General features: G+C 49.6%; 1 protein-coding gene across 1 annotated transcript in view; it reads right to left on the bottom strand.

The window, feature by feature from the left end:
• Positions 1–26,772, bottom strand: part of LOC144890858 (uncharacterized) — a 253,517-nt gene that overhangs the window by 55,507 nt on the left and 171,238 nt on the right. The window contains exon 2 of the mRNA XM_078772765.1: positions 7,843–8,652. Coding sequence (XP_078628891.1) covers positions 7,843–8,652 — 810 coding nt within the window. The remainder of the gene's footprint in view (positions 1–7,842; positions 8,653–26,772) is intronic.

Genomic DNA, 26,772 nt, shown 5'->3' with positions numbered 1-26,772 from the left:
GTGTTGTTTACAGAAAATGGGACTAGGGAATGGGGGATTGGGGATAGTTGGGAAGTATTGAGGAAATAGGGGAATATTTACAAGCGGGTATGGATGGATGCAAATCCCATATCCGCAACAGTATCAAACGGTTCCAACCCCTATTTCACCATCAAGTTTTAATTCACTTTGTCGATCATTTAAAACACCAACCATCGAAATAAAATGTAGTAATATTAGGCCAAAAAATATATATTGCTGGTCTCTGGTCAGACCAAAGTTCCAGAATTGATGCGGCGATGCGGTTTTTAAAATCTTTTTTTTTTTGAAAAGCACGGATTGCACATATAAAGGTGTTTTTTGTGTCCTCATGCCTTGCGGTCCTCCTCATCTGTCGTGGCGCCATCCAGAGAGAAATTAAAGACAGCCAATGGGACTTGAAGGCCTTTTTTTTTTTTGTAAATAATGAACACAAGCTTAAGTTATTTTAAAATGTATTTATTCTGAAAATCATTAAGTTCTTCAAGCATATTATAGACTGCCATTTCGATCTCGAGATCGCCTCGCCGTACCGTTAAACATTCCAATGCGTCCATCGCGTCAACACTGCGCATGCGCAAGTGGTCTAACAGGCCGATGGTCTCCCACGATCTCTTCTACAAGTCCACCAGATTATGACAGACACTGACAACGTCATGACAAACGAGATAGGATCCAGGCCTAACTAACGAGACCACCCGGAGCTCTCTGGGCCTTCTGGTTGCTTCACACGAACCCGACAAAGAACGTCTTCGTTTCAATAAATGACAATATCCAGCCGATAGAGCTGTACGCTGTGTCATCTGCCTGTGGACCCGTGTGGACCTACAAGTACACCACACACACTCCACAGTGCACACGTACGCCACAGGTATGCCACACACACTCCACAAGTACGCCACAAGTATGCCACACGTACGCCACACACACTCCACACGTATGCCACACACACTCAACACGTACGCCACACGTACACCACACACACTCCACACGTACACCACACACACTCCACACGTACACCACACACACTCCACACGTACACAAGTACGCCACACGTACGCCATACGCACTCCACATGTACGTAACCAAATGCCTAATCCTGCTTTTCGCTTCGCGAGCGAAGGTAACTACCTCATGAGCCATATTCTCACCTGCGAGCTGCAGTCAAGGCAGCTATGAATCGGTTTTAGCGTTGTGTCATCCGGAAAACGGTAGAATGACAAGCCCGATCCCTTATGAAATCGGGCTGTACACCCGACAGCACAACTCTTTACCATCGTGTAGGGGGCAATTTATATGTGAGACAAGTTTCAAATTGTCGCCATTACGAATGGTGGCAGAAGCAATGTTTTGCCACCCAAACGGTCACGTGACTAAGACGATGACGTCACATGCAACTTCCCTATTGGATTCATGATGTCACGGCACACAACACTACTCATATCTTTCGAACGGCTGGTTGGATTTGGACAAACTAAACGCAGTGTTGTAGGGGAGAACCGTGCGCGAACGTCGATACCAAATGTGAAAAAAAAAAATTGTTGACGCGCAGGGCCAAAATCGATGCACGCGCTGACCAGAACCCGGAAATATATTTTTCTCGGCCTATAAATACTCTTTTTTTATTTTTGAGATGGCACATATGGTAAAAAGGATTGTTTCTTTCGTTAATTCAGAAACAGAAATAGAGGAGGATGAGGAGTGGTTAACTAATAAATTAGATTATCATGGTTATTTTAAATCAGAACAGTTTATGCGTATTGGGAAACATGGTTCTATTTTGAGTAATCCTATTGCAATACATGCAGAAATGAATGAGAATAATATCCCCAAACCGTTATTTTTATGTTGCCATGGCGTTATAGGCACGGTAAAAATGTATACTGACCCAATTGAAGATAATGAATAATTTTTTATATTAAAATGACAAGAAAACTACTTCAGGAAAATTATAATTTTTGTATTCAAGGATACTTACAAGAAAAGGGAGTAAAATTTTTAATTCCTTATGAATTGGAACATAAACAGGGAAAGTTTGTAATTAAGGATTGGCCAACCGGTGGCGGAGCTTGGAAAAAGGATATGACATCACAGTATGTTACAGATCTCAAGTAAAATGTGCTTTAGCATCTCAAATGTTTTCTCTAGTACATTAATCTTCTTGCTGTCGAGACTTGAATGTCCCTTCTGTGTTTCATTCCTCATCATCAAGACCACAGCCCCGACAAGGCCATGCAGCTGTGTCTCTTCATCACATCAGCCTTTGAAGTAGAGAGTATTTAAATCGGGTTCCACAAGCAGGAGGCAGAATAAATTGCTTCATGCTTTGCTCGGCGAACTGTTATTTCGTCTCATGCGCACGATATTATTTTATTATTATTGGATGCTGTCACTGTGTTACGAATAGATTGTACTTTTGAACCTATTTTGAAGTGGTTAATCTTCGACAATCCCCACGTTTAATATGACAGGACAAAATCCGTGAGCCATGCATGGAGATTTCCATGGATACCACCAGAGGAGAGTTTGGTGAGCAGGGCGGGATACCAGACCGTATCGAAGACAAGAGATATGTCAAGGGAGACGGCTCTGATTTCCTGTTTGGCATTGAGGACCTCCATCCATTGAGACAGCAGATGCAGCATGTCCAGAGAACAGTGGCCTGGTCTGAAAACAAATTGATGATCAGAGATCAAACCATTGGAGAAGAGGAAGGATTTAATGTCAGAAGTGATGATGGATTCCATGACCTTGCTGATGATTGGGAGCAGACTGATTGGTCTGTAGTTGCAAGAATCTCTTTTTGGAATTTTTTTTTTTGGAATAATTCTTACTGCTTGGTCTGGTCAGTGGCCACATCGACTTGAATCTCAAGCTTTTGGGGAGGGGATGGGGAAGGGGTTTGTTCCCCTCCTCTCTTCTTTGGACGTCTGTGTTCAAAGGATTTCCTCCATAAACAATGCATTACCATTGATGTTGAGAAACATGTGGTAGCAACCAGCTGTGTGGCCTTCCATATTGGGACCTGTGTAACCGAGCTGCTTGGCAGCAATCAGTGATGGCATGAAGTGCAGTCATGTCAAGATAGTAAATGCTATGCAACGTTTTCAACTGGTTTGGTGAACAACTCTTGGTTTGTCAGGATCACTTACAGAGATATGGACAACTCCAAACTCTGCACTGACTGATAAATGATCATAATGCGCCATTACATATTCACAATAACACAGGCAGTGCATTTGTGCTTTGAGGACCTCTCTTTATTGAGAAACCCTTCACAAATTCAAGTTTCATGAAAAACATAGGCAGGAGTCTTCTTCTGTTAAACAATTTTACAACAAGGGTGTTCTCCCCATATCACACATGGCAATGAAACATGGACCACAGCAAAGATCGAGTAAAAATTAATGTTCAAACTTCCATGGAAAGATGCCATCTGAGCATAACCAAAAAGGGACAAGAAAAACAACAAAATCAGAAAGAAAACAAAATTCCTAAACACTCATCACAATCAAAAAACTCAAATGGAACTTGACTGGATAGATGGCAAGGACAGAGACAATAATTGCAAAATGACAACTTGAGGAAGGCCCTGAAAGCACGATGAAATCAAAGATCACATTGAGAGATTAAGTTCTGTTACCATTTGAGTTTTTGGCATCAATTTTTCGACAATTCTCTATTTATGAGAACTAGCGTGATTCGGCGAGCTCCGCGCGCCTCACCACACGTCGTTTCGGAGGGGTAGGCATCTTTGACCATTTCGGTGTATTTTGGGTTTCATGGTGTTTTGGGTCTTCAGGGCCATTTGTGTCTTCAGGGTCTTTTGGATCCTCTGGGCCTTTAAGGGTATTTTGGGTCTTCGGGGTCTTCAGGGGCTTTTGGGTCTTAAGGTTATTTTGGTTCTTCTTAGTCTTTAGGTCTTTTTGGGTCTTCCGGGTATTTTTGGGGCTTCGTGGTCTTTTGGGGCTACGGGGTCTTTTGGGGCTTCGGGTATTCAAGGTCTTTGGGTATTCAGGGTCTTTTTGAGCCTCAGGCCCTTGAAGGGTATTTTGGGTCTTTGGGGTCTTTAGGGTCTGAAGGGTCTTGGGGGAATTAAAGGGTCATCAAAGGTCTGAGGGGTTTCAGCAATTTTAATGCAATTAAGAGGGTTAATTAAGAGGGTGGTAATTTTATTTGAAGAATAAGAAGACGTTTTCGTCGCATATAAACTGTTACGTGCTCCTCCCCGACCTCCTGGTCTCGGTATGCCTCCGAACCCCGGGAGGAGCCCCGGCAGAAAAATATATATTATTCCGTGTCGAAATCAATGAGGAAACCACACCAATGGTTATAAACAAACCAATAATATATTAAAGTCACACAGGAATAACATCACCAATAACGATAGCAAATCCAGACAATCAAAATCTCTTAAGATGGTACCATCTTATCTAGTACTTATCTCAAACTCACGGCACGCCTCAATGTCTCTATAACTCTCCAAAGCGAAGTTGATTAGCTCCAGCGATCGTTGGAACAATGTCCGATCCAGATCAATCGAGGCGTAGGCGGTCGAAGCGGCACAGAAGTCACGTGGTCCAACACCCAGCAAACTTGCGGTGGAATGGAAAATCCCTAAAAACGCGCGCCGACGTACACGTTCGCCGTTCAATCAGCGAACCGCCGTGTAACCTTCAAACGCCGCTTTCACACACACGCATCCCTGGCAGACGGCCGGAGGATGAGAAAAGTTGCCGCGTACCAAAACCTTTTTCGGTGGACGCAGCGTGTGGGGCAGAATGGTAGACGGCTCTCACTCGAGCCGGAGCCTCGAGGCAAGGATTCTCCGGAACCTCAATGCCGATACCTGATTATGCAGTTTCCTCAATATTCCGGCGATAACACCTATCGCACAATATTCCTTTCAAGGACTCAAAGTTCACTTGCGATGTACACTCGACCACGCTAGGTACGGAGCTTCGACACGCCTTTTTCCCGACCTTTTCCTCACGACCTCTTCTTATTCGCTTCACGTCTTCCGGTGCACGATCCGATTTCCTGTTACATTTTTACCATGAGCGCTTTTAACCTTTTAATCACAATAACCATTTCCTTTAAACAACAATAATCGCAGTTTCCTTCCAACCCCGATAAGAATAATAATACATAACCAGCAATGTTACAAGTGGATGAAAGCCACCACCACGGAAGGGCCGAATCCGTAACAAAACATACATGCATACATACAGACTTGGCATTTAATATGGAATTTTTTTTTCTTGACTTGGGTTTACTTTCTTAACTCAGTACATCAATCTGGGGAGTTTCTTTTACACTTTGGTGATTTATTTGTTAAAAGAACCATGTCACTGATTGTCTGTCGCAGCAAGAAGTCAACAACAGGATTATATCACAGGTGGCGTGGCAAAATGTACGGACAGGTGCATTTGATGATTGGCTTCACAGTCGGGTATACAAGGGTTGTTGCGTTCTGTATTAGTGGAAAACAACTGCAGCACATCTCCAAAAGTTATTGCCGCTTCCTCTGGAGATGGTCCGTCAACTCGACAATGCTGTTTGTCATGGAGTGGTACGAAATTACGGCATGAAACAGCGTGCTATTGCTCGGCAGTATGGCATCACTCAAGGTCAGGTGTCAAAGATCCTGAAACGAAATGCTCAGAGGGGTGTCCCTACTCTAATACCGAGGCCAGGATGTCCCCGCAGAACCACAAGGAGGGATGATCGCCAGCTGCACCGATTAGTCCGCAATGGCCGTACCAAGTCAGCTAATCGGCTTAGGGCTGAGTGGCAGCAACTGACAAATGTGCCTGTATCCAGAAGGCTAGTCAACCAACGACTGGTTCAAGCAGGCTATCGTGCCAGGCATCCCCTGAGAAAGCCACGCTTGACCAGACAACACCGCCAGCGCCGATTGCAGTGGGCCAGAGAGCACCGTCAATGGCAGCCACGACACTGGAATCACGTGATCTTCAGTGACGAGTCTACATTTCTGGTCTATCGTCAAGTTGGCCGCGTCCGAGTGCGCAGACAAGTGCATGAAGCCTACAACAAAGATTGTATAGTGCCAAGAGTCCAAGCTGGAGGTGGTGGGGTGACCGTTTGGGCTGCTTTTCATGCAGGGGGCAAAGCTGACCTGGTTGTTCTGAATGGAAACCTGAACCAGTTCAAGTACAGTGTCATTCTGGAAGAAACATTGCTTCCATTTGCTCGTGCTGCCTTTCGAGGAAACTTTGTCTTCCAAGATGACAATGCACGGCCTCATCATGCTCGCATGATCCAACACTTTCTTGCTGACCGTGGTGTAGAGCATATGGAGTGGCCTGCCATGTCCCCGGATATGAATCCAATGGAGAACTTGTGGGCAGAATTAACACGTCAATCGACCACTTGGACCAGCAGCCTCCCTCTGTGCGTGAATTGCAGCAGGCTATTGTCACTGCATGGCAAGCGATTCCTGTCCAAACCTTGGCAAATCTCGTGAACAGCATGCCTCAACGTGTACGTGCTCTCCTGAATGCTCGTGGGGGTTACACGAAGTACTGAACTGTAATTTTACTGTCCGTAATCCCAGTCGTAATTTAACTTTTGTTTTTGTTAAAAAAAAAATTGGCTAATGTGCAAAATAAAGAGATACTTCTGGAAAATGTACAGAAGTTTAACACAGTACTGTCCATGAATTGAGTTCGATATCAGTTTACATCACTTTCAAGGATCAATTTATTTGCTTCGAAATGTCAAATGTGGTTTTTGTTTCTTTTAGAGGTCACATTAAGAAAATCTGGAATAATTTCAACATAATTCCAATGAACTTTTGGTTCTAAGACATCTTGAAAAGTAAGTTCACCCCCACAAAAAAAATATTCCATATTAAATGCCAAGTCTGTACATACATACATAGTGAACCATATACGTTTTCTCTATTATAATAAATAGATATGGAGAACGAGATTAATAAATTTTACATTTTTTTTTAAAGCTGTCATTTTCTTTAAACTTAGTTTGAGGATGCGGATGGGCTTAGCATTTTGAAATTTTTCTTGCCTTCTGACACCAGTTTGCAGTCATTGTTGTGGACATTCTGGTGACAGCCAACCTTACGGCTTTCATCAAGGGGCTCCCGGGGTGCCGGCTGGTTGTCAAGGGTTAAAGATGGTACTCTGAGAAGTTGTGTTTTCAAGGTACATGCCCAAACCTGTACGCTTTCACTCTAGCTTTCTCCTTACTGGTTCACTGAATAACTTGCCAACTGCTGCGGATCACTTACTCCAGCATGGGTTGCACTGTGGAAGTTCAAGATCCGTTTAGAAATGAAATCCTTGTCACAAATATAACATTTGTAAGGATGCTCTCTTCGGTTGTTATTTCCATAGGCGAGTACTAGGAGGTGGGAGGAAGTTCTCCCAGAACTCAAAATCTCCACCTTCTTTTTCGGATCAGAAACTTAATTCTCATTGTTTTGTTCCAAACGCTCCTTTTAGAATACTCAGTGAACAACTGACAGCCTTGACCTGCAGCTTCTTTGTCAATATATTCTCCAGAATGCTTTTTAAGGACTCAGTTTGGGTTTTCTTGATCATCTGGATTCCCTGTTGCTCTGACTATCACTGGTACAATTTCAGGTTTCTTCAATTTCGAAATCCTCTTAACCTCATTATTCATATTGACGTATTTCAGATTTCAGCTCTCTTGTATGGATCTTCATATGTGTTTTCAAATGGACTTTTTGAGAGAAACCTTCATCATATATCGACCATTTGTGAGGTCACTGTCCTGTGTGGGTCCTCATATGCCTTTTCAAACTGATGTTTTCAGAGAAACCGTTATCACATAACGAGCATTTGTGAGGACGCTCTCCTGTATGGATCCTCATATGTGATTTCAAATGGCTTTTTTGAGAGAAACCTTTATCACATATCGAGCATTTGTAAGGACGCTCCCCTGTGTGGATCCTCAAGTGCGATTTCAAACTGCCGCTATGAGAGAAACCTTTATCACATATCGAGCATATGTAAGGTCGCTCTCCTGTATGGATCCTCAAATGTGATTTCAAATCGCTGTTTTGAGAGAAACCTTTGTCACATATCGAGCATTTGTGAGGACGCTCTCCTGTGTGGATCCTCATATGTAATTTCAATTTCCTGTTTTGAGAGAAACCTTTATCACATATCGAGCATTTGTAAGGATGCTCTCCTGTATGGATCCTCATATGTGATTTCAAATCGCTGCTATGAGAGAAACTTTTATCACAAATCCAACATTTGTGAGGATGCTCTCCTGAATGGATCCTCATATGTATTTTCAAATTGCCACCACGAGAGAAACCTTTATCACATATCGAGCATTTGTAAGGTCGCTCTCCTGTATGGACCCTCATGTGCAATTTCAAATTGCCTTTATGAGAGAAATTTTTCTCACATATCGAGCACTTGTAAGGTTGCTCTCCTGTATGGATCCTCATATGCAATTTCAAATTGCCTTTATGAGAGAAATCTTTCTCACATGACGAGCATTTGTAAGGACGGTCTCCTGTATGGATCCTCATATGTAATTTCAAAGCACCTTTTCGAGAGAAACCTTTATCACATATCGAGCATTTGTTTGGACACTCTCCTGTATGGATCTTCATATGTAATTTCGAATTGCATTTTGTCAAGAAACCTTTATCACAGACAGAGCACTTGTGGGGGTTTTTTCCAGTGTGGATCCTCATGTGTATTTTGATTTCACTCGAAGCAAAATCCATTCTGCACACATTACACTGATAACGTATTCGCCTTTCTTGAACCTTTTTGTTTTTGTTTAATTTCATATTAATCTTGGTGCTGCGAGGCCCAGACATGCCCTTGTATTTTATGGAAAGCAAGTCTTGATCCCGTGATTGTTTCTTCAAAAAAGGATTCTTCTTCACTGTCAAGCAGTGACTGGACCTTCTTTGTCCCATATTCGTTTTGAATTGTTCTACAGAAACAAAGAACACTCATAAGATTTATTTTTTTTGAAAAAATCAAAATGCAATACATTTAACACATTTCCGAAAATTATATATTTTCTCAACACAAAAGATTGGATGTTAATTTGTTACGTTTCCACTCACCATTTGGAAAACAGGAAGCACTTCCGTTTGTCATGTGAATAACATCTGAACCTTCCTTTGCAGAAGCATATTTTGAATCTTCTGTGACAGAGGAATCCTTGCTGTGTTGTCTGCCTTCCACATTTACAGGATAGACATCACCTGTGTACAAATCAGCGTCAGTCTTTTGAGGGGAAATGAGATTGAGAACCATCTTGAGAGTTCATAGAACATGTTACATCATGGAATGTGTACTTCAATTTAAATATAATAATGAAGTTAAACATTGACAAAAAGAAAAATTCCGGATGTTAAGCACCATTGAAGCAGTCTTCGACATCACCCTTATTCACCACCCTTTTCAACAAGTCCAGGTAGTGCTAAACTGGAGGTTAGTGGAAGTAACAAGAAGGCAATTTGTGTTCAACAGTGTTTAAGTATTTAATTCAATTTAAATGAAATAAAGATTGTAAAATTCATCCAAAAAAATTCTGGAATTTACTGGCGTTAACAAATTCTCAAAATTTCCTTTAACAAAGCTCGGACCAAGTGTGTGTCTATCCTCGGGAGAGCCAGGAAATAATATATCTCGACTCTCAAGACTGAACTCTCAATCCTGTCTCCCTCATCCAAGTCCTGGTGGCTTCAGGCCAAATGTATTTGTGGTGTTTGTTCCCCTTCCATCCATCCCCTCTATTGCCTCAAACGGCTGCACACCTGCCACTGCACATGAAAAAGATGAAAGCCCCAACTCTATGTTTGCCGAAATATATTGTGTCCCAAACCAACCTCTCTCTATAACCACCTCAACCAGTTGTACCCAGCTGCTCCTGGATTCTGTGTCCTTCCCTCCCGACAATGTGGAGAAGTTTCTTTCAAACCTCGACTCTAATTCCACAACTGAACCAGAGGGCATTATCCCACGGGTCCCAAAATCCTGCTCTGCTGAGCCATCACACCCTCTCTCTGTTCTCTTCACCCTCTCTTTTGCTCCATGTCATCTGCCATCTGCTTGGAAATCAGACAACATTACCGCTTTCCACAAAAAGGTGCAAAAACATATTCCTGCAACGACTGACCAATCAGCCTACTTCCAATCATCAGCAAGGTCGTGGAATCCATCATCGTTTCTGATATTAAATATTTCCTCTTCTCCAGTGGCTTGATCTCTGATCATCATTTTGTATTCAGACCAGGCCACTCTTCACTGGACATTCTGCTTCTGCTGTCTTAACAATCGATGGAGGTCCTCAATGCTAAACAGGAAATCAGAGACATCTCCTTTAACATATCTCGTGCCTTCGATACGGTCTGCCACCCCGCCCTGCTCACCAAACGCTCCTCCTATGTTATCCAAGGAAACACCCACGCATGGCTTGCGGACTTCCTCTTCGGTCGCAGTCAACATGTGGCCCTGAATGGAATTCTCATCTCCCCTTCCTGTCCAGGCTGGAGTTCCTCAAGGCCCTGTGCTTTTTTGGTATTCATTAATGAACTCTGACTCTCTGAAAAATCCTCTCCATCACGTTGCTGATGACTCCACTCTCTGCCGCTCCACATCTCAACCCTCAGATCGGCAGGCAGTAGCCTCTGCACTCCCTGCAGACCTGGATAAAATCACACACTGGTCAAACAAGTGGAACACGTCTTTCAATCCTGAAAAATCTCACACTCACGATGTCTCTCCGAAAGGACCATCTGGACAACCATCCCAGCCACTTTCTCAACAATCCTCTCAAAGAAGTTCTGTAACTCAACCTTTTGGGTCTCACTGTCTGCCATGATCTTTCCTGGGAAAAGGAAAGATGGCATTTGAAAGCTGGCCTCCAAAGCCAGTCGCCATCTGGGCATCCTTAGTTGTGTGAAGCCCTTTCCGGGCACGTCTAAGCTCCTCACCACATACAAAGCTTTCATCTGCAGCTCAATGGAATACTGCTCTCTCCTCTGGTCTGGTGCTCGTGCATCACACCGAGCTCGGCTTCTGAGGGCCTATCGCTCACTCACCACAGGCAGGTTGGTGGTCTTTCTGTCTTCTACTGACTCCTCTCCAGCCTTGCTCCCCCTGCTCTGTCTGTGCTTTGTCCCCCTAATATTCATGCAGGATGCACAAGATCTGCCAGCAACCCTCTGTTGGTGAAACTGCCAAAGTCAGCAAACTCCCACACTCTCTTCAATCCCATTCTTCCCTCCAGGTCTTTAAAACAGCTGTTCACCACCATCTCTTATATTCCCCCACTCAAAACCTTGTTCTATTCTACCAACGTTAACATACCCCAAATCCACCTCTTTCAATCCCTAACTTATTTCCAAAAATTCCTAGTCGTGTTCATTTGCTTTATACCGTGTACACTTCCTCCCTCCTGCCCCAGCGCTCTCCCTTCCACAGATCTACCGGGGTCCCCGTTCTCTTCTGTGGTTGTGCTTGTGTGCTTCCCTTTGTCTCCCCCTCTTCTCTCCCGCTCCCTTCATTGTATGTTTTATGTGTCTGTGCATGTTTTCATGTTGAATGTGTTAGCTCTTACATGAACCTCAATTCAAAAACAAACAAACAAACAAAAAAAACACATTTCCAAGCTGGCCTCCAAAGGCAGTTGCCGACTGGGCATCCTCTGTCATGCGAGGTTTTTTTTCTCAGCACGACTGAGCTTCTCACCACATACAAAGCTTTCATCCACAGCTTGATGGAGTACTGCTCTCCCCTCTGGGCTGGTGCTCCTGCCTCACACATAGCTCAGCTTCAATCTGTAGAAACCAAAGCTTTTGGAATTATTGGTATCTCCCACATTGAAGCCGATTCTGAGGGCCTCTCACTCCCTCACTGCAGCCATGTTGGAGGTCTTCCTGTCTTCGACTGACTCCTCTCCGTCCTAGCTCCCCCTGCTCTGTATGTGCTCTGTCCCCCAAATATACCTTCAGGATGCACAAGATCTGCCAGCATCCTTCTTCTGGTGAAACTGCCAAAATCAAGACTCTCTCTCTCTCCTCACCTTCACTCTTTCATTACTCTTTTCTCCCAACTCTGGAACAAACTCCCACACTCTCTTCAAACCCTCTCCACCCTCCAGGTCTTTAAAGCATCTGTCCACCACAATCTCTGGTCTCCCCCCAACCAAATCCTTGATCTTATCTACCCTTGTTAATACACCCCAAATCCACCGTTTTTCAATTTCTGACTTCTTTCTTGAAAGTCCAAGTCATGACAGTTTGTTTTTCTTCCGTTTTATCCCCACTCCCCCTCCTCCTCCCCCCCCCCCCCCCAGCCCACCCCTCCCCCTCCACAGATCAACCGATGTCCCTGTTCTCTTCAGTTATTGTGCTTGTGTGCTTCCCTCTCTCTCCCCCCGCTCCCTTTATTATGTTTTGTTTGATAGCACTTACACGAGCCTCGACTTTGTATTAAAAAAACAATAATTATAAAATAAAATAAAGTAGAATGGCATTCAGCAGCGCATGCTTTTGACGTCAAAAATAGTTGGTGGTTGAATTCAGTTCGCTGATATGAAAATCCTATTCAAAATTCAAGTCAATCGGATGAATATTGATGACTTTATGCGACCTTGACATTTTGTTCCAAAAAAAACAACTATAATAAAAAACAACAATCGGCTTCCAGCTTTTCATTGGCGAACCAATGCAGTGACCCAATATGCAAATCCTTAAAATTTCAGGTCAATTGGATGAAAATTTACGATTTTGACTGACATTTGACCTTTGTACCAAATTATTAAGTTGTCTTTCACCAACGTAACTGAAATAAAGTTATGTTGAAAGCTTGATGACAAAGCTCAAATGGTACAAAAAAAACAACAACAAAAAAAAACATTAATGAGGAAGGACATGGATTCACCCTGACGCACACATACAAGCACGTCTCGTACATCAAAGAAGCTGGCACATAATCTCCTCGTCACACCATCTCACTTGTAATCACGGCTTCCACCCGCTACCTCCCCGAGTCGACACACTCCAAAGAGGTTCATGCCTCTGGAGAACCGTGTGGATCCCTGAGCGTTTATGGGAGATTCCAGGACAACGTGGCTGGTAATTTGAGATGGAGAGAGAGGATAACCAAGGAGCAGAGACAAAGCCCAACGTCCACAAACTCCCCCCCCCCACACCCCCCCCCCCCCACCGCCCCACCCATCACTCTCCAAGTCGACGCTCCAAGACTGTTTCTGTCCCCGGAGGAATGAGGAGGACCGGGCTGGGAAGGAAAAACTGAAAAGGGCAAGGAAAAACACCGCTGACAAATACTACAGGCTTGGACATCTGCGAACCCAAACAAGGCCTTGCGGTTGATTGCATGCTGAGTGCAGCCTCAGAGGAACGTTATGCAGAGAATCTATCGACAAACATAATGTTGACTCGCCAGGTCAGGGATTGCTGATGTGAGAAACTGCTTTTGATAGGCCGAAGGAGGGTGGGGGAAGGGTTGGGGGAAGGTAAGAGCCTGCGACAAACGAAATGTGTGTTGGAAATAAAGGAAAAGAAAACAAATTATTGGACACATACCACGGTGTGGTGCTAATCTGTGCGGTGGCACTGAGCTCACCCCAAAGAATGAAAGCTGCACCTCCTCTAGTGGGCAGAAAGACCAACTCACAATTGAATAGAGATTTGCACCAAGCCAATAGGCTATGGAGGTGCTACCCATCTCAAAAACTAAACTCAAGAAATTGAACCTTGGAGCATGGAGGAGGAGTCCATCTACTATGCTGAAGTCTATTCAAGACATCAACAGTGGGTGATGGCAAGTAGAGGAGCTACATTAATAGACCAGCTGAAGAAGACCAGTTTGACAACCAGAGCAGAGATGAATGAATGAAAGAATGAATGAATGATCGTTTCAAGGCCATTTTTTTTTAGCCGTGTTATCCTTTAGCCTTTAGCAAGTTAGCCTTGCGGGCGCCATGACAATCATGGTTCCCTGTTTGAGAAAATGTTTTTTTTTATGGCTGGATGCCCTTCCTGACGCCAACCCTTAGTCGCCTCTTACGATGCGCAGGGATACGGCGTACCTATTCTAAATCGGGGTGCACACCGGGATCATTCATCCCAGCAAGCTGGTACTCAATTTGCCGACCTCGGAAGGATGACAGGCCGAGTCAACCCCCCTGGCGTTAATTCAGCGATCGACCGGGATTCAAACCCAGGATCCTAGGATCCCAAGCCGGCACCCTAACCGCTAAGCCATCACCAGGCTCAACTCACAATCAGAGACGGTGTAGGAGGATAGAATCACTCCCCAGGATAAAACCACTCTAGAGTGATATTTTCCTCGGAAAAATTCACTCGAGTCGTTTTATCCTAGGATGAAATCACTCCCCCTAGGATTTTAACAATCCCCCTTGCAGGATCAAATGACTCCCCAGGATTATAACACTCCCCCTATATATTTTGTGATTTAAACAGTATTTATTGCATGGTAATCACATGCAACCATGACAAAGTTAATGATTATGAACATAAAATGATAAATGAATTGATAAACAGGGCAGAATGATGTCCTTTGTAAACGTCTCTCCCGAACAATAAAAACACAATGTTTTTCGCATCCCTGTATTAAACTGGGTAAATCAAATGAAGAAAAGTATAAATTTAACATTCAAATAACTATATATTTTGATATTAGAGCATTCGCAGTAATCATTACAATACTGTTGCGGATCCGGGGGTCGGCGCTCCCCTTTCCAATGGGGGGTTAATCCCCTTGTCTTTTACACTGGCCGATCCCCCAGCCCTGGAAATTATACGCTCCTTTGCGGTCGAGATTGGCCAGGGTGATTGGTCAAGATGGACTCCCAAATACCTGCTTACCAATCTCTCCGCAAAGCAGGGAGATAATTTCCGCTCGAACCACGGACAGATGGAAATTGCCGAGCGGTTTAGCAATCCGCGATTCGAGCCGTCAGCAATAAGACTAACCCGATTCTGAGCGGCTCTAATCGTGCCACAGGTACTCAATGGGGAAAAGACAAAGACTATCGGATGAGAGGAAACCAAAAGGTAAGGAAAGAACAAATATGGTTTATTACTATTCTACTAAAAGAGGAAACGAAGAAGGGCATATACAAGAAGAAGAGCAAAAGGACACAGGGCAAGCTTACACAGTCTTAAATATCACACCCAGGACAATACAGACAGACTTACACGAAAGGGGAATAGCAGGAAGGAGGAGAAGGTCCAGGCAGATGGCAGGGGTGGAAGGTCCGGGCAGATGGTTCAGGCGTTGAGGTCCGGCTCCAGGTTCACGCTCCACTCCGGTCCACGCTTTGGTTCATGGCGAAACCCGGCAGGCAGTGCGGTTAGTATAGTCGCGGTAGCGGACCAACTCTCTCACCGTCTCTCCCTCTCTGCTCTGGTCTCTTTTCTTGAAGTAGTCCCACGGGAGCGCTTTTATCACGCTCTCGCGTATCAAGCCGCATGCTTTTTAGGTCCGCCTACCGGTGAACACGCCTCGGCCCTGATTGGTCGCGAGGGTTCACCGGCTCCTCCATTCGTGACACGTTGATGGGACCACGCCTCGCTCCGACAACTCCTCCCCTTTTTGTCCAGCTTGACCGCGTGGTTAATGGCGTTTGGAGCCAGCGCTGCGGCTGGCAGAGACGCGCAATACCATTTGGAGGGAGGCTTCGCCGCAAAATGAAGGGGATTTGAACAAGGGGCCAAGGTTATTTGATTAATGCAGCGCAGAGTCAAACTATTGGAAACAGAGCCTTACCTGAAACACATACTAATGAAATAACTGAAGAAGGTCCGATGGTGTCCGACGTGTTGCAATATGGCCGAGCTAGGGTGCGACCTTTGACCTTTGGGAGATGGGGATATTTGCAGGGAATTCTTTACAAGGCTTATTATTTTACAAAGTGAAGGTTCTAAAAACCGTAACAATACATTTACGATGTTTTATATTAAAAGGATATTTTCATTTCAACATAGTCTTTTTTTTTTAATACTGAATCGAGGCTCATGAAAGAGCTGACAACCGCGAGGGAAAGACAGCACAGGGGGACCGCGAGGGAAAGACAGCACAGGGGGACCACGAGGGAAAGACAGCACAGGGGGACCGCGAGGGAAAGACAGCACAGGGGGACCGCGAGGGAAAGACAGCACAGGGGGACCGCGAGGGAAAGACAGCACAGGGGGACCACGAGGGAAAGACAGCACAGGGGGACCACGAGGGAAAGACAGCACAAAGGGACCTTACAAAGGGACCTTTTAAGTTACGGTCTTTAACTTTACTGCACTTTTAAGAAATATTAAATACCGTACGGGTTTTAAAATGTTCCTCAAATGTTTGTATATTGGCAAAGGTGTGTTCATGTACTGATAACCAGGAAACAAGCGCTTCTGAGCAGTTCCGAGAACAGGATATAGGCGCTATATAAATGTAAAGTATTGTGGCGGACACGGAAGCTCACTGGCGTGGTGACATCATTCCGCGCACCAAGTGGGCGGCGGCCACGCCGAGGGGTAGGCATGGCCTCAGGATATACACCGGGTGCGCAGCCCGGAGCGCGCCAGTGCTACAGTGACCTCTTTTAATAAAGAACATTAAACTTAACGCGTTGTCCGCTTCCTCCTTGATAGCAGGTCGCGCGCGTAGTACCACGCACTTCATTGGTGACCTCCGACATTCGAGTCAGCCGTCGCTGACCACCCGAAACCGCCGCAACAATGGCAACCAACGCGGTCTCCATCAAGCTCCCCGAATTCTGGGAGTCACAAGCCGAAGTTTGGTTCCTCCAGGCAGAAGCCCAGTTCCGACTTTGAGGCATCACAGTGGACGAGACCATGTACTGCCACGTGGTCTCCGCCCTCGGGCCCGGCATGGCCACCCACGTCGTATCAGTCCTAAGGGATCCACCTGCCGAAGGCAAGTACGAGGCGGTCAAGCGTCTCCTCCTCGCCACGTTCGGCCTTACGGTGGACGCATGGGCCGATCGCCTCTTGGACCTCCCCGAGATCGGGGACACACGACCGTCGGTCCGTATGGATCATATGCTGGCACTCATGGGCGACGAAACCCCGAACGCTCTATTCCGGGCGTTATTTCGACGCCAGCTGCCAGCACGAGTCCGCCTCGCTTTGGCCGGTTCCGCGTTAACGGAACCCCGTGCGCTCGCTGCCGAGGCCGACAAATACTACGAGGCTTTGGACACGCAGGCGAGTCTTGGCGCGGTCGCCGCTCCCGAGGCTCCCGAGGCTTTCCCTGATGCACCGCACCTCGTGTCCGCCGCCACGCCCCGCCCACCACCACCGCCGCCGCCGCGAAGAAAACCGCGGCCTCCGACGCCGCAGCTGCCCACCTGGTGTTTCTTCCACGCCAAGTTCGGCCACGAGGCTCGGCAGTGTCGCCCGCCGTGCTCATTCGGCAGGTCGGGAAACGGGCGAGCCGACGCTCGGTGGCAACTGTGAGCGTCAGCAATTCCAACAGCCTTCTGTACATAACGGACACCTTGTCCGGGCGCCGTTACCTGTGCGACACGGGTGCGCAGGTGAGTGTCGTTCCTGCCGGTACGTCCGACAAGCAAACCGTGGGCCGAGGTCCTGCGCTGCTCGCGGCCAATGGTACGTCTATACGCACGTACGGAAAACGCTGTCTCTCTCTGCGGTTCGGAGGGCAGGTTTTCCGTTGGTCGTTCGTTACGGCCGACGTGCCCATGGCACTGCTCGGCGCGGACTTCTTATGTGCTAATGGATTACTGGTCGATGTAAAGCGCAGAAGGCTTGTCCAGGCTGAGACGTTCAGCTCGCTCGCGTGCGCGCTGCCCGGCTCGTTGAACAGCTCACAGAGCGGCTCATCGAGCGGCTCGCAGAGCGGCTCATCGAGCGGCTCGCAGAGCGGCTCATCGAGCGGCTCGCAGAGCGGCTTGCTGAGCGGTTCCGTTCCGACCAGGTTCATCTGTACGCTTCCGGCAGCGGACGAATTCGCCCGCCTCCTCACGGGTTTCCCGGCCCTCACGAGGCCCACCTTCTCTGCGGGGACCGTCAAGCATGGGGTGGAACACCACATCCCCACCGCCGGGCCACCGGTCTACGCCCGGGCACGCCGCCTCGAGCCGACGAAGCTCGCGGTAGCGAAAGCGGAATTCGCTATGCTGGAGCGGCTCGGCATCGTGCAGCGCTCCGAGAGCGCGTGGGCGTCGCCGCTCCACATCGTGCCCAAGCCCGGCGGGGGATGGCGACCGTGCAGGGACTACCGGCGCCTCAACAACGCCACCACCCCCGACCGCTACCCCGTCCCCCACATACAGGACTTCTCCGCCCGGTTGGCGGGGATGTCCTTCTTTTCAAAGGTGGACCTCGTGCGCGGCTACCATCAGGTTCCTGTCAGGCCGGAGGACATCCCGAAGACGGCTGTCATCACGCCGTTCGGGCTTTTCGAATTTCTTCGGATGCCCTTCGGTTTGAAAAATGCGGCTCAGGCATTCCAGCACCTAATGGACAGCGTCTTGCGCGGCTTGGATTTTTTGTACGTCTACCTGGACGATATCCTCGTCGCCAGCGCGTCCCGCGAAGAGCACCTTCATCACCTCCGCACGCTCTTCGAACGTCTGGGCCAGCACGGCCTGATCGTGAACCCCGCCAAGTGCCGGCTTGGCGTCACCAGCATCGACTTTTTGGGGCACCGCGTCACCAGGCATGGGGCCGTCCCCCTACCGGCCAAGGTGGAGGCGGTGAAGGGGTTTCCGCGCCCCCGCACGATCAAGAGGCTCCAGGAGTTCCTGGGCATGGTAAACTTTTACCATCGGTTCCTGCCCCGCATCGCCCAGCTCCTGCGCCCCTTACATGAGGCCCTTCGAGGGAAGCCGGGCAAAGGTGACGTTACGTGGACCGAGCAGATGGACGCGGCGTTCTCGGGCGTGAAGCTCGCCTTGGCCAACGCCACCATGCTCGCGCACCCGGCGCTCGATGCACCGATCGCCCTCACCTCAGACGCCTCGGACTACGCGGTGGGCGCGGTGTATGAGCAATGGGTGCGTGGTGCCTGGCAACCGCTGGCATTCTTCAGCCGGCAGCTTCGCCCGCCCGAACGCCGTTACAGCACCTTCGACCGCGAGTTTCTTGGGCTTCACCTAGCGGTCAGGCACTTCCGCGATCTGCTCGAGGGCCGTGCGTTCACGGCCTTCGTCGACCACAAGCCGCTGGTTTTCGCGATGGGCAAGGTCGCCGAGCCATGGTCGGCCCGGCAACAGCGTCACCTCGCGGCCATGTCCAAGTACACGACGGACATCCGGCACGTTGCGGGAAAGGACAACCCGGTGGCCGATTGCCTTTCCCGGGCCATCGTCCACGCAGTCCACCTTGGCATCGACTATGCCCGGATGGCGGCGGACCAGGCCGCAGACCCCGGGGTCCAGGCCCTGCGGACCGCAGTCACGGGCCTCCGCGTCACTGAGGTGCCCTTCGACGGCGCGGGCACGGCCTCGTTTGCGACGTCTCCCTCGGGTGGCCTCGCCCCATCGTGCCTGCAGGCTGGCAGCGCCTGGTTTTTGACGCCATCCACGGCCTGTCCCACCCGGGCATGAGGGCCTCCCAGAGGTTGGTCACCGACAAGTTTGTCTGGCATGGCCTCCGGAAGGCCGTCCGTGGCTGGACCAGGAAGTGCCTCGCGTGCCAGCGCGCAAAGGTGCACCGACACACCCAGGCCCCCTTGACCCCGTTTACGGTGCCGGAACGTCGGTTCGACCACGTTCACGTGGACCTGGTGGGACCTCTGCCCCCCTCGCGGGGTTTCACCCATGTCCTCACCATGGTGGACCGCACCACCCGGTGGCCGGAGGCTGTGCCTTTGGCGACGACGACGGCGGCGGACGTCGCACAGGCATTCATCGCCACCTGCGTCGCCCGGTTCGGCGCCCCCTCGGACATCTCGTCTGAACGCGGCCCCCAGTTCACCTCGGAGCTCTGGGGGGCGGTCGTGCGGGGGCTCGGGGTCCAGCTGCACCGAACCACGGCCTACCACCCCCAGGCCAATGGCCTGTGCGAGCGCTTCCACCGCTCCTTGAAGGCCGCGCTCCGGGTCACCCTCCGCGATGGCGGCTGAGTCGACAGGCTCCCCTGGGTCCTGCTGGGCCTCCGGACGGCGCCCAAGGACGACCTGCGTGCCTCCGCGGCGGAGTTGGTTTTTGGGCAACCGTTGCGGGTGCCGGGCGAGTTCCTCCCCGACCCCAGGGCACCATGGTCCGCGGCGCAGGAGCCTTCTGCGCTGCAGGAGACTGCCCGGAGGTTTGCCCCGGTGCCGACGGCGCACCACGGGCACCCTCCTACACACGTCGCCCCGAAGCTTCGCACCGCGGAGTACGTCTTCGTCCGGCACGACGCCCACCGGACACCACTGCGGCCCCCGTACGACGGGCCTTTCCGCGTGCTGGAGACCGGGGTGAAACATTTCACCCTGGACATCGGCGGCACTCCTGACCGGGTCTCCATAGACCGCCTCAACTCGAGGTGGACCACCCACCGCCGGTGGCCCGGCCCCCGCGTCAGAGCCGCCCCCCTGCGGGCGGACCCCCGGCACCGCCCAGCACCGCAGGCATGCCACCCCCCGGTCTGGCACCCATCCCGGGTACAGCCGGGGGTATTCCACTTGGAATCCCTGCACCCCGGACGCCGCCGGTCGCCAGAGGGCGCTTCGGCCGGGTCATCCGTTTGCCCCGCAAACTGGCCCTCCAGGTGCGCGGGAATTCTGGGGGGGGCGCGTGTGGCGGACACGGAAGCTCACTGGCGTGGTGACAGCATTCCGTGCACCAAGTGGGCGGCGGCCACGCGAGGGGTAGGCGTGGCCTCAGGATATACACCAGGCGTGCAGCCCGGAGCGCGCCAGTGCTACAGTGACCTCTTTTAATAAAGAACATTAAACTTACCGCGTTGTCCGCTTCCTCCTTGGTAGCAAGTCGCGCGCGTAGTACCGCGCACTTCAGTATAATAATATTCACAAATTTCACAAAATAAAGTTTAATCGAATAGATTTAAGCTATGTTAAATGACTATGACTTAACTCAACACCTACAATATTTATTGCATTTCCGTACTGTAAACGTCCCAATGTTTCAGTGCTCATTCCATTCATATGTATTTCATTGACATGTTTGCACTGTACATTTGTGGAAATAAATATTGTTTCAATCATTTCGATAAGAATCCAAGAATCGAACTAAGTATATTGTCAAGAGCATATATAGTGTTCCCATGGGTGCACAAAAGAAATCATACTCATTGTACTGTTATTGAATCGAATGAATGCATTTTAAATGAGGTTACAAACCTTCTTGTGCAGCCATTTATATTGTTACGGACCGCGGATAAGATGTTGGTTTGCCGAGCGGAGGCCCCGCGGCCCTAACAGTTACCCCGACTAACCCGATTCCCGAACGTTGGCCGGATCGCGCCACAGATATTCAATATAGAAAAGACAAAAGCGACACGGATGTGAAGAAGAAGAAGAAGACAAAAAAAGTTGGCAATACTACTAAATTTATTCCTATTATTTACATGCTCAAAGTAACCAAGGAAGAAGGAAAGATAATAAAATAATATACAGAAGATATTAGAGACACAGTGCAACGCTAGCTTATACAAACTTAATTAACCCAAGGACAGAACAAACAAAACAAACTCACGTACACAAGAAGGATGGAAAGGCAGGAGGTGGATGGCTGGAGGGAGAGGAAGGTCCAACGGGTCCTGCAGCACGATCGGTGCGTTTCGCAGCCGCCGTTCCTTCGCGGCATTGCTCAAAACTGCCGTCCAGGCCCCAAGCTGCTGTTGTTGAAGCTGCTGTTGTTGAAGCTGCTGTGTTGCTGCGTGGCCGTCGCGTGCTTTCTCCAGGCTTCTTGCTGTTAACTCCTTTTTTTGGTCCAACTTTGGCGAGCAAGGCGACGAATAGCAGGCTTTGTACTTCCCTGGATATCCTTCGGCAGTACCTTGCGCGCACGCCTTTTATAGCGCCTCCGGCGATCAAGCCGCCGGCCTTTTGGACACGCCCATCGGTGTGCTCACCTCGGCCCTGGTTGGTCGCGCGACCCTCTGGCTCCGCCCTTGATGACGACGGGCAGGCACGGCCTTCTTCCCTGACCCGAGCACATGTTCAATGGTGGTTTTGGAGGGGATGTAATTGGCAATCGAGGCTTGGCAATGACGAAAGGGGAAATGGAGGTTTTGGGAATGGGCATGAAGAATGAAGGGAATCCATCTTATTTCACTTGGTGCAATGGAGTGTCATCTTAATGGAAGACAAGGCCTTACCCTAATACACATAATAAAGATATAACTATCAACCAGGGGGAAATCTATGATTGGCTGACGTGATTGTTTATGACCTAATTATGGGACGCCCTTTGACCTTTATACATAACTGGAGTAAGGAGGGTCCAGAATAAAGCAATATTTCACAACAATTTACTATACAATACAACACAATAAAAAAACACAATCCTCATATCCGCAAAAATATTGATGAATTTAAGTTATTTCCATGTATCAATGTGAGTGCTTTAATGGAATAAACTTTGACTTGACTGTACTTTGACTATACAATGGCCAGATCATGAATACATGATATTCATCTTCAATGCATACACCATCATTAATGCACTGAGATTTAATCCTTAATTGGATTGAGTATGATCCAAGGTAGACTGGTCCACTTTTGCTACAAGTTAATTAGGATGTTTTGAGAAGACAGTTTGCCGATCACTTCATACTAATTGTCAATGATAACGTGAATTGCACGCTTCCTATATCTTTTGTCTTACAAACTATACCATATCTTACAAACCATGATCATTGGCGAAGTTATAGTGCTTTCAGACAACATGAGCACGCGATTTCCTGGAGTGTTGTTCTAACAGTTAGTATCTCAATCGAGGTCTTGTCAAGGGGGCGGGGGGGGGGTGGGGGAGGTATGTCACTGTTGGAGAAGGGACGGGGGGTGGGGGTATTTTCATTTGTAATTCTATAAAAGTATGAAGCGGCTAATATTTATTTCACTCGATCTTCAATTATGGTTTTCGACGCTATATGCACGTTCCTGTCGACTCATGAATACCCTGCAATGTGCATTGGTGATCGTGGAAAGAAGTCAAACTTTCGACAGACAGCGGTAAACTTTACAGTCATCAACTCAGAGTTGTTCTACAAGCGCAAGACTACAAGAAACAAGGAAAAGCAAGGTTGGTCCTAGTTTTCTGACTATTGATGGACGTCTTTACAAAAATCTTTGTACTCATGTGATTTTAAAAACATTCAATCTCAGTTGAAGTACGTCTAGCTATAGTTTAAACAATGTTTAAAACTACTATAAAGCAAAACTTTTTACTCACCGCTAAATTAATATTTCTTGTTTAATTAAATTAATCTCTTACACAATGTTTTCAAATAACCTTTTAATTTAATTAAATTCACCAAAAAAGGATATTCTAAAATCGTTAACAATATATTCATGCTCCTAAATACCCTTCCCGTGCATTCTACAATGTAAATATTGAATCATTTGAAAACTATGATGATCATAAATTAACTCATGTCTTCTTTTGTTGTATTGAAATAATGATGGGCTCAAATATAGTGCATGTATTCAACAATTGAATATTAAGATCTGACAATATGATGCACATGCTCACACGGTACACACTAAAATACATAGTAAAAGCTCTGTTGATCATTGCAACGATATCTAACGTCCTGTGAGTTATATTTTCAAAGTAACTAAATATATCTTTCCATTCTTTCTGGGGGATTGACTTTATCCTAAAGGGGAGTGGTTTGATCCCGGAGGGAGTGTGTTGATCCTGACAGGGGGAGTGATTCTGTCCTAGGATAATTACACTCTCGAGTGTGCCAGTCCGAGGATGCGTTCACTCTAGAGTGATTTTATCCGAGGACAGAATCACTCCAGAGTGAGATTTTAGGGGAGTGAGAGAATCCTGCTACAACGGTGCCATCTAAATTTTTTCAAAAAGTTGTGTGAACGGTAAATACAGTCACGTGAAAAAGTAAGTACACCCCATGTAAAGTTTTGACTTTTTCAACATATTTCAACATACAGCTATTTGATCTTCATTTAAACAATGTTGACAGATAAAGGTGATATTGAAGGAGCTGGGGCTCCCACGTCGATCGGAAGAATGGACGCGACAAAAAGCTGGAATTCATCCGAGTTGCTTTAATCAAACCAAACACTCATGCACTCTGAAAAGCCCGTTTATCGGGCAGCAATATATATACATATTATCCCGGAGCGTTTGCCCACGAAAGGCGAGAGGGGGCGTGGCCCAGCATCCTGGCTGCGGCCTGGCAAGTTGAGGGCGAGCCTGCCCGGGCATGCCCGGGCATGCCCGGGCGTCCCGACCGAGGCCTGGCAAGTTGAGCGCGGGCCTGCCCGGGCGTCCTGGACGAGCCCGGCATGGTGATCGCTCCGCGTCCTTGATAGGTGCAAGGCGATTGTGAAAACCCAGCGGTAGCCGCTACACACGTCCCCCCAGAATCGACTTGCACCGGCAGGGTCAATTTGAGGGGGGTCCTGATGACCCGGCCGAAGCGACCCCTGGCGGGTCGTGGGAGGGGGTCCGGTGTGGTGGTGGGCGGTCGAGTGGGGGGCACCGTGGACGGGGGGCGGCCTCGCCGCGGCGGAAGGGCCACCCGTGGTGGGTGGTCGACGTCCACGTGCGCCGGCTTGAGGCGGTCCACCGCAATCCGGTCCGACCTGCCGCCGATGTCGATGACGAACGACTTGTCGTCCCGTCGCAGCACCCGGAAGGGCCCGTCGTACGGCGGCCGGAGTGGCCCCCGATGTGCGTCGTGACGCACAAAAACATACTCCGCTGTGCGAAGTGCTGGGGGGACGTAGGACTGGGGGTCACCGTGGTGGGATGTTGGCACGGGGGCAAACCGTCGGGCGGCCTCCTGTAGGTCCGAGCGCTGGTGAGCTGCGGACCAGGGACTGGTAGCGTCGGGCACGAATTCGCCCGGGACGCGTAGCGCCTGGCCATAGACCAGCTCGGCGGTGGATGCCTGGAGGTCCTCCTTGGGGGCCGTGCGGAGGCCCAAAAGGACCCACGGCAGCCGGTCGGCCCAACCGCCGTCTTGAAGGCCGGCCATGAGCGCGGCCTTCATGGAGCGGTGGAATCGCTCGCACAACCCGTTTGCTTGGGGGAGGTAGGCCGTAGTACGGTGGAGCTTGACCCCCAGGTTGCGGGCGACCGCACCCCACAGCTCGGAGGTGAACTGTGGTCCGTGGTCTGACGAGATGTCCGCCGGTGCGCCGAAGCGGGCGACCCAGGTGGCGATGAAAGCCTGCGCCACGTTGGCGGTGGTGGTGGAGACGAGGGGAATGGCCTCCGGCCACCTGGTGGTCCTGTCCACCATGGTGAGCAGGTGTGTGAACCCCTGTGACGGGGGGAGGGGGCCCACCAGATCCACGTTGACGTGGTCGAAACGTCGTTCAGGCACGGTGAAAGGTGCCAGCGGGGCCTGGGTGTGTCGGTGGACCTTGGCCCGTTGGCAGGCCGTGCAGGTGCTGGTCCAATCGCGGACGTCCCGACGAAGGCCGTGCCAGACGAATCGCGCCGACACCAGCTTCTGGGAAGCTTTCCGGCCCGGGTGGGAAAGGCCGTAGAGGGAGGCGAAGATGCGGCGTTGCCAGGTGACGGCACGATGGGGCGAGGCTGGCCTTGGGAGACGTCGCAGAGCAGGACAGTGTCCGCGAAGGGGATGTCGGCCAGGCGGAGGCCCGTGTCCGCCGCCCGGAGGGCTTGCACCGTGGTGTCGGTGGTTTGGTCCGCCGCCATAAGCGCAAAGTCCACGCCCAGGTGGACCGCGTTCGCGCTGGCCCGGGAAAGACAGTCGGCCACGGCGTTGTTTTTGCCGGCGACGTGCCGGATGTCCGTGGTAAACTCCGACACGGCGGAGAGGTGGCGCTGTTGGCGGGCCGCCCACGGCTCCGTGACCTTGGCCATGGCGTAAACCAACGGCTTGTGGTCGACGAACGCCGTGAAAGGTCGGCCCTCCAGGAGGTGGCGGAAATGGCGGACGGCCAGGTGTAGACCGAGGAGCTCCCGGTCAAACGTGCTGTATTTGAGCTCGTTCGGCCGGAGCTGCCGGCTGAAAAAAGCGAGTGGCTGCCAAACCCCGTTCACCCATTGCTCATGTACGGCGCCCACCGCGTAGTCGGAGGCATCCGTGGTGAGGGCGATGGGAGCGTTGAGCACCGGGTGAGCGAGCAGTGTTGCGTCGGCGAGGGCCCGCTTTGAGCTTTGGAAGGCCGCATCCATTGCTGCGGACCAGGCGATGTCGTGCTTGGCCGGCTTGCCCCGGAGGGCTTCGTAGAGGGGCCGCATGAGTTGAGCAGCGCGGGGCACGAAGCGGTGATAAAAATTCACCATTCCCAGGAATTCCTGCAGGGCCTTTATGGTGCGGGGACGCGGGAATGTGGTGATGGCCTCGACCTTGGTTGGCAGCGGCACGGCCCCGTTCATGGTGATGTGGTGGCCCAAAAAATCAACGGCCGTCGTGCCGAAGTGGCATTTGGCCGGGTTGACGATGAGGCCGTGCTCGCTGAGGCGCCCGAACAGTGTTCGGAGGTGGAGGAGGTGCTCGGCCCGGGACGTGCTGGCGACCAGGATGTCGTCCAGGTAAACGAAAAGGAACGGCAGGTCACGCAGCACGCCGTC

This window comes from Myxine glutinosa, chromosome 1 (genome assembly GCF_964187855.1).
Source record: "Myxine glutinosa chromosome 1, kmMyxGlut1.1, whole genome shotgun sequence".
In the NCBI taxonomy this organism is placed as follows: Eukaryota; Metazoa; Chordata; class Myxini; order Myxiniformes; family Myxinidae; genus Myxine; species Myxine glutinosa.
The sequence above is the reverse complement of the archived record's forward strand: the minus strand, read 5'-3'. Positions and strand labels throughout refer to the sequence as shown.